This window comes from Sander lucioperca, chromosome 22, assembly GCF_008315115.2.
Source record: "Sander lucioperca isolate FBNREF2018 chromosome 22, SLUC_FBN_1.2, whole genome shotgun sequence".
Lineage (NCBI taxonomy): Eukaryota > Metazoa > Chordata > Actinopteri > Perciformes > Percidae > Sander > Sander lucioperca.
The window spans coordinates 19,658,566-19,676,894 of record NC_050194.1 but is presented as its reverse complement, the minus strand read 5'-3'; the positions used below and the strand labels follow the sequence as shown (position 1 = coordinate 19,676,894).

Genomic DNA, 18,329 nt, shown 5'->3' with positions numbered 1-18,329 from the left:
TTTGGAGATAGCCTTTGTGTTTTTCACTGGACAGGAAAGGTCTGAAAATTGTAATCTGAAAGTGAAAAGTAACTAAAGCTGTCAGATAAATGTAGAAACGTACAAGTAAGTTGCATAAAATGTAAATTCTCAAGTAAAGTACCTTGACATTTTTACTTAATTATAGTTCTTGGGTATATGTATGTACTTATTCCACCAATGGCAATACTGCAACACTTTTCAATGTTTTTAGTTGATGCCAAATACTCCTGTTGCCAATATAAAGTTATCATTTCCAATAAAACTAAGCAAAACATGTTGTAGCAATTCTTTTAAACCTGAAGTTCATTTTGTAGTAAATGAAACTGTTTTAAGAGCTGCGGTTTATTTTGAGAACCGTGCACACAAGAAACATCAGCTTCCTGTTATCTTCACCCAGGAAGGAAGCAAGAGACTTAAAGTGTCTTAAATCTGTACAGTCTGCTTACGAGCAGCCACTGTCAGTGTGTGAATCAGATGGTGATCGCAGTTGTTATTTGAGCAGGTAAGCATTTCCTTCAATTTTTAATCTGTTGGATTTAATATAAGACCTGACTGTACTGTCAATATGTAATTGTTTTTGTTTTTCAATATGTATCTGTAAGTTTTATTATTTGATCCGCTGGAAGTAGCTGAGAGGAACTGTACAGATGAAGTCTACATCTCATTTTATAGGGCCAATTTAAGACCATTGATGAGGATTATGAATTGATCAAAATCACATGGGCTGCGAGGGAGCTGATGAGGAAAAACATGGAGCAAAAGAGTGTTGCTGATAAAACAGACAAGGCGTCTCAAGGTAAGGATGTCAAATTAAGAATAAGACGTTCCTATGGCAATGAATGGGACCCAGTTCAGTTCCAAAATTGTAAATATAAGATTTGGCTGAGGAACAGTTAACACATTAATCATCTGAAAAGCACCAGAAACATAAAAAAAACTCTCTAAACCTGCTCCAGTGATCATCCATTATTACACTGTGTTTTTGTAACAAACTGCTGAAGTGTTTTATGGTTTCTCTCAGAGATGGCTGCCTCTATTCAGGCTGCAGTTCAGCATTTCCAACCCAGCTGCACCGCTCAGAGTGGAGGCACTGTGGTCGCCCCCTTGATCATTGGTTCTAACATTACCACCATGAACATCAATATCTCAACGAACCAAGGTACAGTACATATATAAGATGCAGGTGGGGCTGAAACTTAGGGTTTGGGCTTTGCTTATCTTTTTCTTCTTTTGTCGTTTCATCAGAAGAAACATTGAACCATGACACAGCAGACAGTGATGCTCTGCAGCTCCAAAGTGAGTAGCCTACTTCTTAAAGTTCTCATACTGACAGAAAACCTTGATTCTTAAGGGGGAAAAAAAACTCACTATAACCTTTGAATGCAAATTTCTCTTTCAGACAATAAGATTGCAAAATGTCGAGAGAAAGTGAAATCTACTCTGACGGGGAAGTTCAGCCTCATGCTCGAGGGGATGACCACAAACAAGATACCCCTCAATAAGATGTACACAGAGCTCTACATCACTAAGGGAGGAAGTGGTGAAGTCAATATGGAGCATGAGGTGAGACAAATTGAGATGGCATCCAGGATACATGTGGCACAAGAAAAATCAATCCACTGCAATAAACTCTTTGTTCCTCAACCGGGGCAAGACCACCCCATTAGAACCGTGATCACACAGGGAGTCGCTGGCATCGGAAAAACGGTATCTGCCAATAAATTCATTCTAGACTGGGCTGAGGGGAAAGAAAACACAGACCTGGCATTCGTATTTCCTCTCTCTTTCCGAGAGTTGAATCTGATGAGAAAGAATACCTTCAGTCTGGTGGAGCTTCTCGGTGTCTTTTTCCCTGAAACAAAAGACACAGGAATCTTTACCAGTGGTGAACACAAAATGCTCTTCATCCTGGATGGTCTGGACGAGAGCCGCCTGTCTTTGGACTTCCACAAAAGTGAAATAATGTCCGATGTGTTGCAGACGACCACGATTGCGGTGCTTCTGATCAACCTCATCAGGGGAAGACTGCTTCCTTTGGCTCTTGTTTGGATAACATCTCGCCCCGTGGCTTCCCGTCAGATCCCTCTGGAGTGTGTTGATCTAGTGACAGAAGTGCGAGGGTTCAACAACCCCCAGAAAGACGAGTACTTCAGGAGGAAAATCAGTGACGAGAGACTAGCAAACAGGGTGATCGCGCATGTGAAATCCTGCAGGAGTCTTCACATCATGTGCCACATTCCGGTCTTCTGCTGGATGGCGGCAAATGTTCTTGAGAAGAGGTTGCCGATGACAGACAGTAAAGACACGCCAAAGACTCTCACTCAGATGTACATACACTTCTTGTCCTTGTACGCGGAGGACATGAAGAAGAGGCTGCCTGGAAGAAGAGAGTCAAACGCTGACCGCATGAGAGCTAACCTCATCGCGTTGGGTAAACTGGCCTTCAAAGAGCTCGAGAAGGGCCACCTGATCTTCTATGAGAGCGACCTCATCCTCAATGGTATAGATGTCACACAGGCGTCCATGTTCTCAGGGGTCTACACGCAGATCTTCAATGAGGAGCTGACACTGTGCAAGGAGAAAATGTTCTGCTTTGTGCATCTGAGCGTCCAGGAATTCTTTGCTGCGCTGTACGTCAACCTCACGTTCAACAACGACAACATCAACGTCCTGGTCAAGAAGTCGTCCGCCTCGAGACGTTTCCCGTTCAGAGACTCATCCGAGCTCATCCTTTACAAAGAAGCAGTAGAAAAGGCTTTGCGGTGCGAAAATGGACATTTCGACATCTTTCTGCGCTTCCTTCTGGGCCTGTCTCTGGAATCCAACCAGGCTCTGTTGAAACATCTAATGACCAGAAACAGAACAAACCCAAGGACAAGAACAGAGATTATTAAGCACATAAAGGAGAGGATCAGGGCAAATCCGTCCCCAGACAGATGCCTCAATCTCTTTCACTGTCTGAACGAGCTGAACGACCACTCTCTCGTGGAGGAGATTCAGAGCTACCTGAGCTCGGGCAGTCTTAACAAGGCCACACTTTCACCTGCCCAGTGGGCCACTCTGGTCTTTGTATTACTGACATCAGAAGAAGAGCTGGATGTGTTTGAACTGAGCAACTACACCAGATCAGAGGAAGGTCTTCTGAGGCTGCTGCCTGTCATGAAAACAGCCCGAGTGGCAAAGTAAGTGCTTTCTAAAAACAGATAGAAAGCTAGCTATAGCTGTTTTGTATCTTAAGTTAAAGATAGTCAGTTTCAGTGCTCAGATTTTTTCAGGCATTAAGGAAAAAGCAATCTAAGGAATTTAAAAATGTATTTCAACACTAGATAAGCCAGTGAGACCCCTTTGGCTGGGTAAGACGCTTTTAGCATGTAACTTAGAGTGAATGTGTACTCAGAAAATGATCACAGACTACAGTTTCCCTCCGCCATACGGACAGTTTTAGTGCCTTTTAGTTCCCTAAAATTTGGACAGTTTTTTGCATGAGACTCCAGCTACTTATCTCATATTCCAAGCAGGGGTGAATAATATGCATATATCTAATCTTTCTTCATGATATTACTCACCGCTCTCATACTGTCTTTCCTCCTGCAGTCTAAATGCATGTAATCTCACTGCAACCTGCTGTGAAGACCTGGCAAATGGCATCAAAACATCCCAAGTTAGAGAGCTGGACCTGGGTAACAACAACCTGACAGATGCAGGAATGATACTGCTCTCTGATGGATTAAAGAACAGCAAACTGGAGACACTCAGGTCAAAACTTTTTTTCTTTTTCTCTCCGAGTCAAATAAAGATGTTTTATTTACGAGTTCTAAGCGAGTGTTTTTATTTATTTTTATTTTTAACATTTTCTGTTTGTTTAGACTGAAGAGCTGCAACCTAACAGAGCATAGCTCCGATGCCCTGGCCTCAGTTATCAGCTCAGCCTCCTGCCAGCTGAAAGTATTGGACCTCTCTGACAATGACTTTCAGGACGTAGGAATCAAAAAGCTCTCTAGTGGACTGGGGAGTCCTGACAGTAAACTGGAAATACTCATGTAAGTGCCCTGAGTGAAATTCCACGCCAGAGGAATTATTTAACAGGAGAATAGAGCCACATTCAGTCGCTGCTGTTCTTGAGATCAGTTGGATGACATGTGTTGGTGTCTGTTTTGAAGTTTGGTCCTGTGCAGAGTGACAGAGGAAGGCTGCACGTTCCTGGCATCGGCTTTGAACTCATCCCCTCTGAGAGAGCTCGACCTGAGCTACAACCACCCAGGAAACTCTGGCCTGCAGCTGCTGTCTGCTCTGCAGGACGACCCACAATGCAGCCTGCAGAAGCTCAGGTGGGTGGTGGTGTCGACTAGATCCCGAATGATAAACCAAGTAGACGAAATGAGCTTATCACAGATATATTGGTATGAATGCTGATAGGTACACTGCAGTGTATAAGTACCTCAGATATATTTGAGATTATTAAGTTTACCACAGAGCACTGACGAGATTATTATCTCAGTATACAGTATCTTGGTCACAATTTTGTTTTAATACCAAACTTAGGAAATCCTTATTACACATTTTTTATTTCATGAGTTTAATTTAAAGCATGAATATTGAACAATGTATTGTTATCAGACTTTTTTTTACCTCTAAAAAAAATCAGTATCAGCCTCAAAATTCAGTATTGGTCAAATCTTTTTTTAGATTTTTTATCTTCATGTAAGAAGTTAGTTTTTCTTGGACAAATTAAATCTATAAAATGATCTACTTCATATTTAACTTGAACGTTTTTGCAGGAATAAAAGGGAACTCCACAGATTTTAAGTGGAGTTCAAGTATGTTGAGTACTACTACATGTATATAAAAAAACTTTTATAAAGCCTTTTGTAGCTCCAGGGAGCGGCAAGAAGTCTTATAAATAAGGTAGGGGGCTGAAGGAGGTCGAGGTGCATTAGGGTAATGTAGGCGCCAGGTTATGACAAGGAAAAAAGAGTGATATAAATCATCATGAATCGGATAGTGTGTCAGAAAATTGGTCTTCTGATATGTTTTAGTGCGGAGCAGTGTGGTGAATCCAGGATTCAGCCAGGTCCAAAGAAATGTGAGTAACCAGCACTTCTTTTTCTTTGTAAACTTGTAAATCAGCATTGAGTAACATATAATACTAACTGACATTCTTGATCTGTTTCATCAGACACCAAAAAACTTACCCTGGACCCAAACACAGCACACAGAGACCTTTCTCTGTCCGAGGGAAACAGGAAAGCGACACGTTGGACCAAGCAGCCATATCCTGATCACCTGGAAAGGTTTGATTTCTGGAGACAGGTGTTGTGCAGGGAGAGCCTGACTGGGCGCTGCTACTGGGAGACAGAATGGAGTGGGAGATCTTTCATAGGAGTAGCCTACAGAAGGATGTGCAGGAAGGGAGAGGGTCATGAAGGCTGGTTAGGCAGAAATGACTCTTCCTGGGGACTGAACTGCACCAAAGACGACTACAGGGCCTGGCACGCAGGTACGAGCACTGCTGTAACCATGCCACCCAGCTCCAATAAAGTAGGAGTGTATCTGGACTGGCCAGCGGGGAGGCTGTCCTTCTTCAGGGTCTCCTGTGGTGCACTGACCCTCCTCCACACCTTCCACACCACCTTCACTGAGCCCGTCTACCCAGGCTTTCAGCTTGGCTGGGTGGACTCCACAGTGTACCTGTGCTAGATATTACCTGGACATAGGGACACTGAGGACATGCAACACAATTTAGTATTTTCATTCTCCCTGCTCTTGAGCTTTAAACTTCATTAAAGGGTTGGTTTATCTACATAACAAATTAACATGTTTTCACCTCGTATTTTTCCACCTGAAGAACATATCCAGACTACTACACCCGTTTCTTTTAAGTCACAATTTAAAACACGATTTTAGATTAGCCTTTCCTGGTGCTTTTTTAATCTGTCCATAATGAATGTATTCTTTTATCTGTATATACATCTAATTGCCGTTGTTGTTGCCATCTTTTTATTATCTTTGTTATGTATTGACTGTCTCTCTATCTGGTTTTGTAAAGTGTCCTTGGGTAACTTGAAAGGCGCTTTTAAATAAAATGTCTTGATTATTATCATCTAGCTATGCAGATAGTTTTGGGTTTATTTGGCCAGGCTTTGAGATATCGGTCTCTCAGACCAACTAACAATGGATTTTTTTTAAGCCGAAACTAATACTGATAAAAATACAAAGATATACTTTATTGGACGCAGCTCATTTCTTTTTACATAATCACATATTATATACCATTTTTTTGGAAAAGGATCCCTTTAAGGTCCAGTGTGTAATGTGTTTAGTTGTTCATTATCAAAATCTGTGTTGCCCGTTCACAAACTTGTCCTTTTCATGAATATTTACCACCACCATCAATTCCAAGTATTCCTTTTGGCTTGAAATTTTACGTTTGTATTCGTATGAACTGGGGTAGATGCTCCATATTCATGCACCATCTTGAAATACGTTAGCCGGTAAGGGACATACAGGACATACTGCTCCGCCTTTCGCGTTTTTGCTGTCACATGATAAACTCACAGGTGCTGCTAATGGGTATCATAGCTTCCTGGCCCCGGCAAGTTTGAAGAAGGAAACATGGAGGACCACACATATTCAAAATCCAAATTTCAGGAACAGGAGTCTTCTTCTTCGCCCAGAAAAAGGATATTGAAAAGAGCAAGAGACCGGCTTTTTGAAGCGTGAAGGCTACCGTAGCTGTAATATGTACTTTGAACTGCGTGGTGCGAGAGAGTTGATTGCGATATATGATCTCAATGCTAGATGGGAGAAATTCCTACACATTGGACCTTTAAATTTGCTGGCAGTGTGGTAATGTCAGTCAGCTGGTCCACTATTTGATGGATTGCCATTACATTTTAAACACATCTTCGTGATTCCCAGAGGATAAATCCTGCTGACTTTAAATCCCCAGACTTTTACTTTAGCGCTACCATGAGGTTGACATTGTGGGTTTGATTAAAATGTCTCAACTATTGGATGGATTGCCATGAAATTTAGTTTAGACATTCATGATCCCCCTCACGATGAACTGTAATAGCTTTGGTGATCCCTGAACAACAAAATTCCATCACCTCCTTTGTATTTGTTTAGATTGGAATTAGAAATCGAGAACATATTCTTCTCAACACAACACTCAACTGAAACCAAATCTGAATGTCTAGATATTAAGAGTAAGTGAACAAAGTTTTGTAATGTTTCCATTGTACAGCATGAATGAACTTGATGAAATTGAAAATATGTATATTTTGGAATAAAGCTTTTTGTCAGTGAAGACACAAAAAATACCAGAGAAGGTTAAAGCGCAATGTGGAGTTTCACTTTTAACAATCATTTTATTAGCAGTCCCAAGAGGCAATGGAAAAAAATCAAAGAAAAAAGGAACAGAAAATAAGATTACAGCCAAGACGGTGGGCCAATCAAGGTCGGTGAACGTAAAGACGGAACAGAGGGCTACACCAAACAAACAAAAGTCACTATTAAAAAAGGAACAGAAAGTGATAAATGAAGAAGACTGAATTGAATCTCACGGGTAGTGTGCGAGTTGGCTGATCCCTCTGTTCCTCAGCAGAAATTCACCAGGACCGACCCCACTCTCTCTCTCTCTCTCTCTCTCTCTCACGCACACACGCACACACGTCAAGGCGTCTTCTCTCTCTTTATATTTCGACTATTTGTGACAGAGAAACCAACCATCAACAAACCACAGCTGTTCAGGCAGATCTTTAAAATTGTTATTTTCTATTAATTCTGTACAGATTATATATTTTATTTACACACTGAACATCATCAGTGCGGAGACAACTCAAAATTTGCAAACATTAACTGATGACCATGTATCCACTCGTTCTGCGCTCATTTCGGTCTGCTGGAAATTGCTTTTTGACATCAGAACGTCTGATTAATATAAAGTCTGCAGCACTACTCATCAGACAGAATCATCCACAGAAACTAACCATGAGGAGGATTTACCGTCGCTTTGATGCTGAGATCAAAAGTTCACACCCGTCCCATTTCTTTTTATTCTTCATTTTATTTTATGTCTGGCCTTTCCCTTTGCTGCATAGACTTTGAACTAATGAAAGCATCCTCTTATAACAGAATCATAACAACTTGAAATGCACATCTGGTTCATCAGTGACCAAACATCTGACCCAAATCAATAACGCAACAAATTTGGATTATACCAATTATTGTAATAACAGAGCAGCCACGTGCACCTTTATTTTCAGTTCACTTGTGGACACTAAAACCAGATTTTACATTTCAGGATACTTCTGTAGGTAAAAGTTCATCAGACTCCAGTTAGAGCTGTTAATGTAGGCTTAAATTTGGATGCTCACACCCAGAAACACCAAAAAAAAAAAACAAAAAAAAAAAAACATTCAGGACTAATCCTCTCACATCTGGAAAAACACAAACACACATTATGGATGATTGGAGCCGCATGGGGAGGGGGGTACTAAGGCCATGATTAAAGGGGAGAAGAGACAGAAAGAACAGCATTTATTTAATTCCATGTATGTATTGGTATGTAGATGTCCTTCACTCTATTGGGATTTAATCATATAAAAAGTGTTTACTATCTGAGGGTCATTAATGCACCCAAAACAGCCTTTCAGTGCTAGTAAAACAGACAGTACCCCGACTACAGTCAACATCAGCCAGCTGTCTCCATCTCTCACTCAGTTGCATACATAATTGTTTAATTGTGTATATACATTACCCTCCCTCGTTAGTTATTTTGCTCCTGCTGTGTAGTAGTAGTAGATTTGAGGCAGAGTAAAGCTCTCTCTTACACACACACACACACACACACACACACACACACACACACACACAAGCATTAACCCACACGCACTAACACACACGATCTTTCAGCTCATCTCTCAGCTGACAGACAGCATGGAGAGCTTTAGTTTATTAGGGTTAAAAAAGAAAAAAAGAAAAAGAAAAAAAAAGATAAAGCGCTTTCTTTTACAAGGAAGGGTGAACCTGGGAGGGTGAGGGGGTGTTAGTGTTTGGGTCATACTGGTGAAGCTGGGTGTCTGTAGGTCTAGCTGAGAAGTTGGCGGATCTCCTTATGCATGTGACACAAGAAGTCCACGTATGACGCTCCTCCGCTGACGCTTTTGTCCTCGACCAAGAAGTGCCTGAATATCAGCTCAGCTTTGTCTTCCTGTTTCACCACCATCAGCTGCACACAGGAGGAGAACGACAGGAGAGAGAGATCAAACCTTAATGTGTCCGTACAGTTGAGGATCAAAAACTGTCAAGCAGGGCTGCAGCAAATGATCATTTTCACTATTGATTATATTTTCTCAATAAATTGACTCACTCAGTTACCATATTGGCACTGATATTGAAACACATTTTAAACAGTATCCAGCCCTAGACAGGACAGAGAAAATGAAAGTGTTTGGACACCAGTGAGGTAATAAGGAAAAGAGAAAGTTTACCTTCATGTATCGTGATCGCTGTGCTCTGAAGGACTCGATGATGTCTCTGAGTCTCTGAGAGAAGGGGTTGTCCAGCACTGGCAGACTTGTCTGAAACAGAGCAATGACATTCAGAAATGATATACAACTTTGAAAATTAGGCAAACAAAGACAGGGTGAAATCAATCTGGGAATTATTATTATTATTAATATTATGACTGATGAAAGCAAGATTGCAGAAAACATTTGCGGATAAAGCGTGGTATATTGGATAAGAGTTTTGCGACGTGTTAAAACGGGGCGGCCTTCCCTCATGAACACAAACAAGGATTACTGTAAGCTGCAGGCAGTGAGTCAGACATAACATGGAAGCTGATCTGTTTCCTCTCACCAAGCTCGGGTCTATCTGGCTGAAGCTCTGCGTGCCGAAAATGTTGAGCAGCAGCTCCTGCTGAACGCTGGCTCCCACCCACAGGAAGAGGTGCAGTCCCGTCTCCAGGAGGTAAACTCCGCCTTTAGACAGCCTCTCCTCCGAGTCCCTCACTGCCATTGGCAATGACCCGCTTTCCAACTTCGTCTAAAGAAACAACAGATGAATGTGTTAAGGCCTTTTTATGCTTCTGTGGAGGCTCCACGCAGAGCTTTCGCCGTAGCCTATGTAAGTGGCCTGATGTTTATACTTGTGCGTTGGCGTGTGGTGTGAGGTGCACGTCAGGCTACGGCGTAGGGTCCGGCATAGACGCAGAGGGGTCTGTGGGGGTACGCCGTCGACACACAACCATAAAAAGGCCTTTAGTGTTGCCATCTACTGATCAAACAGTGCATTTAGTAAAAAAAAAAAAAACAGCTTAATTTTCCTCTCCTGCAATGTTTAGTTTTTTTGAGTATTGTTTTAATAGCAGAGATGAACAGAGACTTGAGGCAGTAAAGCACACAGCATCATCCTCTTTCCTGTGCATACAATGTATGTGTTGTGTGTATTCTACATAGCCTCTTTGCAACTCAAAAAGCTGAAATTTAAAATCTAGAATTAATAGAAACTAATAAAAAAAAAAACTTTAGCCTTACAATGGTCTTTTCTCTTTTTCACAGTTTGAACACTAGAGTGTGCCAAGCTTGCAGGTAAGGTAGTAAAGTCTACAATGCTGCAGACGTTACACAAGAGAATTTCACAATATAGCATTCTAATGATAAAAATAGTTTCCATGGAGGAAGTAAAAAAGCATCACCATCAAAAATAAAAGCCCTGTGTCTGCATCTTTGTTCTACGAGAGCATAAATATGCATTTTATTTTCATCTGGTTTGATAAAACTGTATTATTAAATAAAACACAGGCTATTATCATATTGAGTACCAGAGCAGTAAAGACTTGTTTTAGGAAACTCTATATCAAGCCATAATGCCTCTTTGATGATCCCAGAAATTCATTTATTCATTTGTTATACAGGAAAGTTAAAAGTAATATTAAGTTACAATATAAACGGGCCTGACTCAGTTTAGAAACTGGTTTCCAGCAGGTTCCTGTTCTGCAGAAACATAAAACATTGAACACAGTTTACGGCACATGAGGACAGAAACATTGGTACAGGACATCAGCACGGGCTAGACAGATACAGACAACTAAAAACAACAATACAGGCAGTGCAAACAAGACTTGGACAATACATGAACAAATCAATGTCTGCAAGTGTAACTGTTGAGAAGGAACAGTTTGTATGCCTTTTTTGGAATATGTGATGGATGGTAGTGTTCTGATGTATGAAAAAAGGATTTCTGACCATAGTTGTTTTTGTATGGGGGGACTGGAATGAATGCCTGTGAGACTGACCTAGTGAGGCGTACTGGTCTCATATTGTGTCAGGAGAAGTGCAGCAAGTGCTGGTGAAGTGCTATTTTGAATCTGAAAATAAAATGCAACAGCGTGGCTGTTTATGTAGTTCTGGTAAGTCAAAGCGTTTGAGCGTGCGAGTAAAATTCAATGGTGAGACCACTTTGGAAGATTACTGTGGATCTTGAGAGCTCGATTGTATAGTCGTGCTATTGGCTCAGTAATTTCCTTGGTGGTAAGAGACCAGATTGGAAGACAGTAGGACATTGTTGAAAACACAATTGCGTGTAGGTAGGTTTCAGAAACAGAAAAGGAAAGATATGATCTAATCTTGTTATACACAAAGTTTCTGATTCAACTTTTCTGGAGTTCGACTTAACCTATACATTTTAAGGAGAGAGGCCTTCTGTTTAAGGAGTTGAAATACTTCAGAATTTATCCATGGTAATTTACTCTGCCTAGGTCGAACCTTGCTGGCAGTGGTATATTTATTCTGTATTTTCTGAAATTTAGTGTGAAATTGCGTTGCATTTGTTCTGGATTTTCCAGTGACAGCTCGTCGCTCCAATCAGTAGCACTAAATTCAGCATTGAATTGAGGTAGTTTTGAAGTTGGTATTTTTGGTGCAGAGTGGGGGGGCATGAGTTTTTGAAGATTTTAAGATTGTCCTAACTGGATAGATGAGCGAATGATCTGAAATAGCCGCATCTGACCACCTGGTGACCTGGTGCAAGCAAAACAACCTAGAGCTCAATGCTCTAAAGACAGTGGAGATGGTTGTGGACTTCAGAAAGAACCCAGCCCCACCTGCCCCCATCACACTCTGTGGCTCCACAATTGACACTGTGGAGTCTTTCCGCTTCCTGGGAACTACCATCTCCCAGGACCTCAAGTGGAAGCTGAACATCAGCTCCCTCGTCAAGAAAGCACAACAGAGGATGTACTTCCTGCGGCAGCTGAAGAAATTCAACCTGCCAAAGACAATGATGGTGCACTTCTACACAGCCATCATTGAGTCCATCCTCACGTCCTCCATCACCATCTGGTACGCTGCTGCCACTGCCAAGGACAAGGGCAGGCTGCAGCGTGTCATTCGGTCAGCTGAGAAGGTGATTGGCTGCAATCTGCCGCCGCTCCAGGACCTATACGCCACCAGGACTCTGAAGCGTGCTGGAAAGATTGTGGCTGACCCCTCCCACCCCAGACACAAGCTCTTTGAGTCACTCCCCTCTGGCAGGAGGATGAGGTCCATCAGGACCAAAACCTCACGCCACATAAACAGTTTTTTCCCCTCCGCCACTAGCCTTCTAAACAAGGCTCGGAATCCATCCTGACTCTCTCCACACCCCACCTCTGGCTCCTCATGCCACTGTACCTACTCTGCTGTAGCGTCCCTTTTCACTACTGTTTAACTTATTTTACTATTTATTTAAATTTATTTTATCGTTATTAATACGTACTGTGTGTATATGTTTATACTTATATTGTTTATATCTTTTTATCCTTCTTATATTTGTATGTGTGACATGCTCCAACAACACCATGACAAATTCCTCGTATGTGCAACGTACTTGGCAATAAAACCCTTTCTGATTCTGATTCTGATCTATGACACCAGACATTGCATATTTTGAGGGCTGATTAGTGAAGATAAGTTCCAGAATTGAGCTGCGTGTTTTGCCAATTCTTGTTGGATCTCTGCTTAATTGATAAAGTCCGAGTTTCATTGCAGTGACTTTCAAAGATTTTGATGAGCCATCATTCCAGTCAAGGTTGATATCACCCAGAATTACAAGCTCCTTTGTTGTAACAGATTTAATTATGTCAGAAAGCTGAGATAGATAGGCATTTACACTGGCATTAGGAGGCTTGTAGGTGACAATAATGGTAATAATGGTAATTGCGTGTTGGGGTGTAAAATGTACTACCAGTTTTAATGTTTCAATTTCAAATTTTGATATTAGGTGTGCATATTTCTGACTCACATAGAAGGCCACTCTGCCGCTGGTCTTACCAGTGTGGTCTTTACGATACAGTTCATAATTTTCAATGGAAAGAAAAGAATCAGGAATCAGGAGTTAACCATGATTCTGAGATTGCCATTACATGTGCTTTCGACTGCGCAAGCCAGATTTGAACTTTATCTAGTTTGGGAACAAGGCTTCGGGTGTTTAAGTGGCAGATTTTAAAGCCTTTGGTGCTACCAAGTTGACTTAGATTAGTTGGACTTTTTCTTGGGTGAAGCGTTTTTTGTGCTTTAACTGTTTTGACTATAGGACGGAGAGAAAATGTTTCGGAGGGTAAAGTCGGATGATATGGGGGAGTGAGAGTAGTCGGAGCTGGGGAAAATAGTCTTGAGTTGTAGGTAAAAGCAAACGCTGTGGATGCTTCTGCTCATATGAATTGTGGTTTCACAAAGAGCTGCCCTATTTCTAACACCTATCACCGTTCTGTACTCATTTTCCCACAGGTGTTGATATGTTAAGATTGGCAGGGTTCAGTGAGTATGGTGGACATTGGTACTGGGCCATATAATACTGATCTTTGCTCTTTGTGTGCTTTGTGTGAGTGAGTGTGCGTGTGAGAGTGAGTGTGTGTGGTCTCACCAGTGGCAGCAGGCGGGGGTAGAAGAAGATGTGGCTCTCTGTGACGTCCATGCCGCTGATCAGCTGCCTCAGGTAAGCCCGGTCGTCCAACGAGACGTCTGCTCCCGGCATCAGCACGTCACTCTTCAGCACACAGTTCAGGTAGACCGGTAGCAGCTTCATGCACTCTGGAAGGATCAGCTGGGGAAACACAAACACAGGTACGGTTAGGGATGTACAGTAAATACCTACAGTGATGCGTAATGTGTAAATATGTGTGAAGGCAGAGCTTCATAACTTTATCTGAGACACTGAGACACTTTGGTGTTTATATTATTTGTAAGTGCATGGATTGTGCTCTAAATGCATTTACTTTTTAAGAAAAACAAAATATCAGCCTGAGAAATCTCTGACATTTAGCGCAATGCAAAATGGGACCCTGAGCCAAAATTGGCCAATGTTGCATAACAGTAACAACAATAATAACTGCAATGCTTGATATGATTGTGGTGCACTGAAGTGTACTTTGTTTTTCTGTTTTTATTCAATATCTGATATTGAACTATATGTGATCTTTAACACTTGGTATTCCACAAAGTCACGGAGGGTGTGCTGTCTGCTGGGTGTGTGTGTAGAAGTGTAAAGAGTCACCGATACAAATGGGTATCTGGGTGTATTATGACAGATACGACTACATCGTTACATGGATTACATGGAACCTGGATAGATCTAAATGGACCAAGATTCGGCTGATGCCCCAGTTGTAACGTTATGAATCGTTTGACTGAAGCGTTGCTGTCAATTCAATGAAGCTGCAATGCCGTTGAAAATAACGGGTGTGTGTTAATGTGCGAGGGAGACAAAAGCCTCCCATATGTGTGATAAAGGACTTGGTCATTCACGTCAGGGGTGGCAAGGATCAGCCCATCAGCGCCTTTGTTTGGGTTTACAGAAAATATATGTGCCAACTGCATGCGACTGCTAGGTTTAAGGGAGAGATGCACACCCCTAATATGTATAGATACACAGTATGCTAAGGGGTTTCCGTACCTGACCAGCTGATGAGGGGCTTGCACAGTTCTTTCGGTAGCAGGCCAGAATCTGAGCACACTGGTTGATCAGAGTGTCTCTTACCGCCTTAGTGGGGTTGTTCAGGAGGCCTCGGAAAGCTGCAACACAAAAACAATAAAATAAGGTGTATTATACTGATCTCTGAAAGGGAACCAATTACAACCGGCTTTTCACAAAATCAAGAGACAACTACAGTTTATCATCTTCCACCTTACTTTATCCTGTTGATGGTGAGTGAACGACACCCTGCTTCAAACTTACAAAGCTGTAAACATTTACACCAACAAGCTATCAAGAACAGGTGCAGTGTCCTACTGTTGGCTAATTTTCAGCTCCACTGGAGCAGCTGTTGGTTTACTTGATAGTATTATCAGAAAATGTTAGTCATTCATTTCTCCACTCACACCTTATTCAGACTTTTAGAGTACAATGCCAGATGTGTACATTCGTATTGTATGCTCTCCTTCAGCCCCCCCGCCCCCCATAACAACGAAGAAGATATTCTGCTGTGTGAGCTCGTCCTCACCATATTTGGAGAAGAAGTTGATGATTGTGTCCGTCTCACAGTTGCGGTAGAGGTCAGCCAGCTGAGAGCAGCAGTTGACCGCCATGTTGTGGACGCGGAGACGCCTTTGGCCGCTGCAGCTGGTGTAAAGCACGGCGCACTACAGGGAAACAAACAAGACGTGCATTTCTTACAAATAAGCTGACTAAGGCAGTGTTTACATTTAGTTTTTCCCTTTCTACCAAATGTACTATGTACAAGATCTAGCTGTGGATCGCTTTGCAGATTAAAATTGCAGTTGAGGCAGCACCATCTAAAAAAACACCCCAAAAACTGGTTGGTATTCAAATTTCCCACCACTGAGGAATTTGATGCCAGATTAATAGACTGATTTGACGTCAGCGATGCCAGGTTAGGTGACTCCAATCAACTATAGCACCTCGAAGCTTAGACTATTTTAAAATGTCTGATTTGGAAACTTTAACTAAAAATGTGTTTCCCTTCTCCTCAAGGGATTTTGTGGCACACACCTGCATGAGTGCCCCCGTCTCTTCACTAAGCTTGTCGTCGTGTTTGAACTCGACAGTGATGGCCTTGTCACAGTCCAGGCCTGCCAGCTCCACATCTGTGGTGTTACTCATGAAGAAGGAGCCGAAGAAGTCCGTCGCCCGGATACCTGAGGGGAGGGGAGGCAGGAGGATCATAAAGTCGGGTTGTTACAAATCTCTCGGTCTGCCTGTTTTTTTTTTGTTTTTTTTTTCCAAGTGTGGGAGCCTCACCTGTGCTGGTTCGCACCCTCATGACGGCATCAAAGCCGACTAGTTTCTGAATGTCTCGTCTGAGGTCGTTCAGGAATCGCTCCGTGTCCGACTGAGCCTGGGTTGACATAACACACCATGAGTTACGCACAAAAGGTACATGTTACAGTGTTGAATTATCCAGCTGGTATTTCAGAGCAAAAAACACTGAGAAATTGCAGCATTATCAGGGTACCCCCAGGATCCTCCAACTAAAATGCAAGGCTTTTTAAAGACCTTTTTAATACCATTTCAAATTAAATTCAATGCCAACTTCGTACCCATTCCGACAGAAATATGAGGGGAAAACGTAAAATCTGTATATATTTTAAACCCTTGAAAATAATTATGTACAAGTAGGCTACTTGAATTAAATAAAACATTTTATTTAACTTATCAGTTATATTTAATATAATGTATTGATGTATTGGATTATAATATAATCCAATAAAGTAAGATATTACACTGCATAATGAGCACTTTTACTTTTGGTACTTTAAGTATATTTTGATAATACTTTTGTACTATTACTTAAGGAAGATGTTGAATGCAGGAGTTGTAACTGACAAGTAATTTGTAACTCTACAACACTTTTTCTACTTTTACTGCAATACATGCTCTGAGTAAGTCTTCCATCTCTGTAAATCACCAACAACAGTCGTGCATGAATACCTGCAGCAGTGTTTAACACTGAAAACACATTTCAGCGTTTAGTTGCAGCTCTGCTACAGTAGCAGATAACCTTTAATGTTACCTGCCGGTCACATTGTCTCTAAACAGTCCGCTCACAGTGAAGAAAATGCAACTCAGGTTGCCTAAATATAACCAATGTGAGAAAAAACATGCAGCGCAGTGAGACTGAAGAAGGAAGAGGGTGATTTCCTCTCACCTGGAAGTAGGTGTATTTGTAAATCGAACCTCCAGTGGAGACAGGAACCACCCCTAACGTGGCAACGTCCACATACTGGTTGGGGAAGAGGAAGAGATCCACACAACAGCCCTGGGCTACACACTCCTTAGCCAGGGTGTTGTAGAAACCCACCTGGGGCTGAAACAGAGACTGTGGATGTGACAGAAGAGGAATGGGAGTCAGTGTGGAGTCTGTTTGCTAATATAAGATTTTTTTTGCCCCAAAGAAATGAGATACATATTACGATGCCACATACAACAGATCACTTTATAACAATACAAGTGGACAATAAACTTGCTACAACCTTCTCTTTATCTGTCCCAACCAGCTTCTTGTCTTCTCTGTTCTTTAGTTTTCCAGGAGCCTCTGCGATGGGCAGAGAGGTGTGAAACACAAACAGCTTCCCTGAGCAGTCTGCAGCCTGAGAAAGTGACACACAGTAACACATAAATCATCTGGCATGTGAGCAGTACAGACTTGGTGTCATGTATCCGGATGTATTTAGACTGGGTCAAGATCCATCGGAGTCATCCCGCTGAGTCATTCCCATACATTTTTAGTTTCAGAATAGCAAATCTCTGGGGGTTCAGTTCATGAAGTATACCAATTATATCTCAGAAAACGTTAGCTTGTCACCTCAGGTGCATTTACATTACTTCTTTCAATCCAAAATGTTGCGGGAACTAAGTGTCAAGAACTGAAATTCATAGTTCCTAAGATGGTTCCTGGAAAGTGCTGGGGAAAAGGGTCTGCGTTAAAACTTTAAATTACAGCGTGTCCACATTTAAATTCTGGCTGTGGACCTTTGTTGCCTCTTTTACTCTATACTATCAGCTTTCCAATAAAGGCAAAATGCCCCCCAAAATAGGTGTAAACTTAACCAAAAATGTTTTATTTAAGAAGGTTCTCTGTGGGGTGCTTGGTTATGTTTGTCTTGTACGCATAAGGATAAAATGGTTTCACACTACACCACTGATCTGCAGGTGGCAGTAATGCGCCAAGAAATTCAGCAATGGGGCAGGCTTACAAAAAAGAATAAAAAGAAATCCGCTTTGCAAGTGTTTTATGAGGAAGGAAATGCATTCAACATGTTTGTTAGACACCAAGGATCCACACAGAAACTTTGTTTAAAAGAAAG

The 18,329-nt window shown here is 41.7% G+C and overlaps 2 protein-coding genes across 5 annotated transcripts in view; one reads left to right on the top strand and one right to left on the bottom strand.

Annotated features, from left to right (window-relative positions):
• The first annotated feature begins 411 nt into the window (after nucleotides 1-411).
• LOC116061348 (NLR family CARD domain-containing protein 3-like) lies at nucleotides 412-6,242 on the top strand. Its single transcript, XM_031315498.2, has 10 exons — nucleotides 412-523; nucleotides 694-817; nucleotides 1,043-1,180; nucleotides 1,267-1,317; nucleotides 1,421-3,203; nucleotides 3,616-3,777; nucleotides 3,888-4,061; nucleotides 4,182-4,349; nucleotides 5,058-5,104; nucleotides 5,198-6,242. Exons 2-10 carry the CDS (start codon nucleotides 760-762, stop codon nucleotides 5,716-5,718), a joined length of 3,102 nt encoding a protein of 1,033 aa, XP_031171358.1. The 5' UTR covers nucleotides 412-523; nucleotides 694-759; the 3' UTR covers nucleotides 5,719-6,242.
• A 1,124-nt stretch (nucleotides 6,243-7,366) lies between these two features.
• sec24c (SEC24 homolog C, COPII coat complex component) overlaps nucleotides 7,367-18,329 on the bottom strand; it is a 28,690-nt gene continuing 17,727 nt past the window's right edge. For all 4 annotated transcript variants that reach the window (XM_031314744.2, XM_031314745.2, XM_031314746.2 and 1 more), the window contains 10 exons: nucleotides 17,496-17,612; nucleotides 17,171-17,341; nucleotides 16,264-16,360; nucleotides 16,015-16,160; nucleotides 15,506-15,644; nucleotides 14,959-15,077; nucleotides 13,930-14,109; nucleotides 9,886-10,071; nucleotides 9,516-9,605; nucleotides 7,367-9,253 (listed from right to left, as the gene is read on the bottom strand). In XM_031314744.2, coding sequence (XP_031170604.1) covers nucleotides 9,113-9,253; nucleotides 9,516-9,605; nucleotides 9,886-10,071; nucleotides 13,930-14,109; nucleotides 14,959-15,077; nucleotides 15,506-15,644; nucleotides 16,015-16,160; nucleotides 16,264-16,360; nucleotides 17,171-17,341; nucleotides 17,496-17,612 — 1,386 coding nt within the window. In that variant the 3' untranslated portion in view covers nucleotides 7,367-9,112. The remainder of the gene's footprint in view (nucleotides 9,254-9,515; nucleotides 9,606-9,885; nucleotides 10,072-13,929; nucleotides 14,110-14,958; nucleotides 15,078-15,505; nucleotides 15,645-16,014; nucleotides 16,161-16,263; nucleotides 16,361-17,170; nucleotides 17,342-17,495; nucleotides 17,613-18,329) is intronic.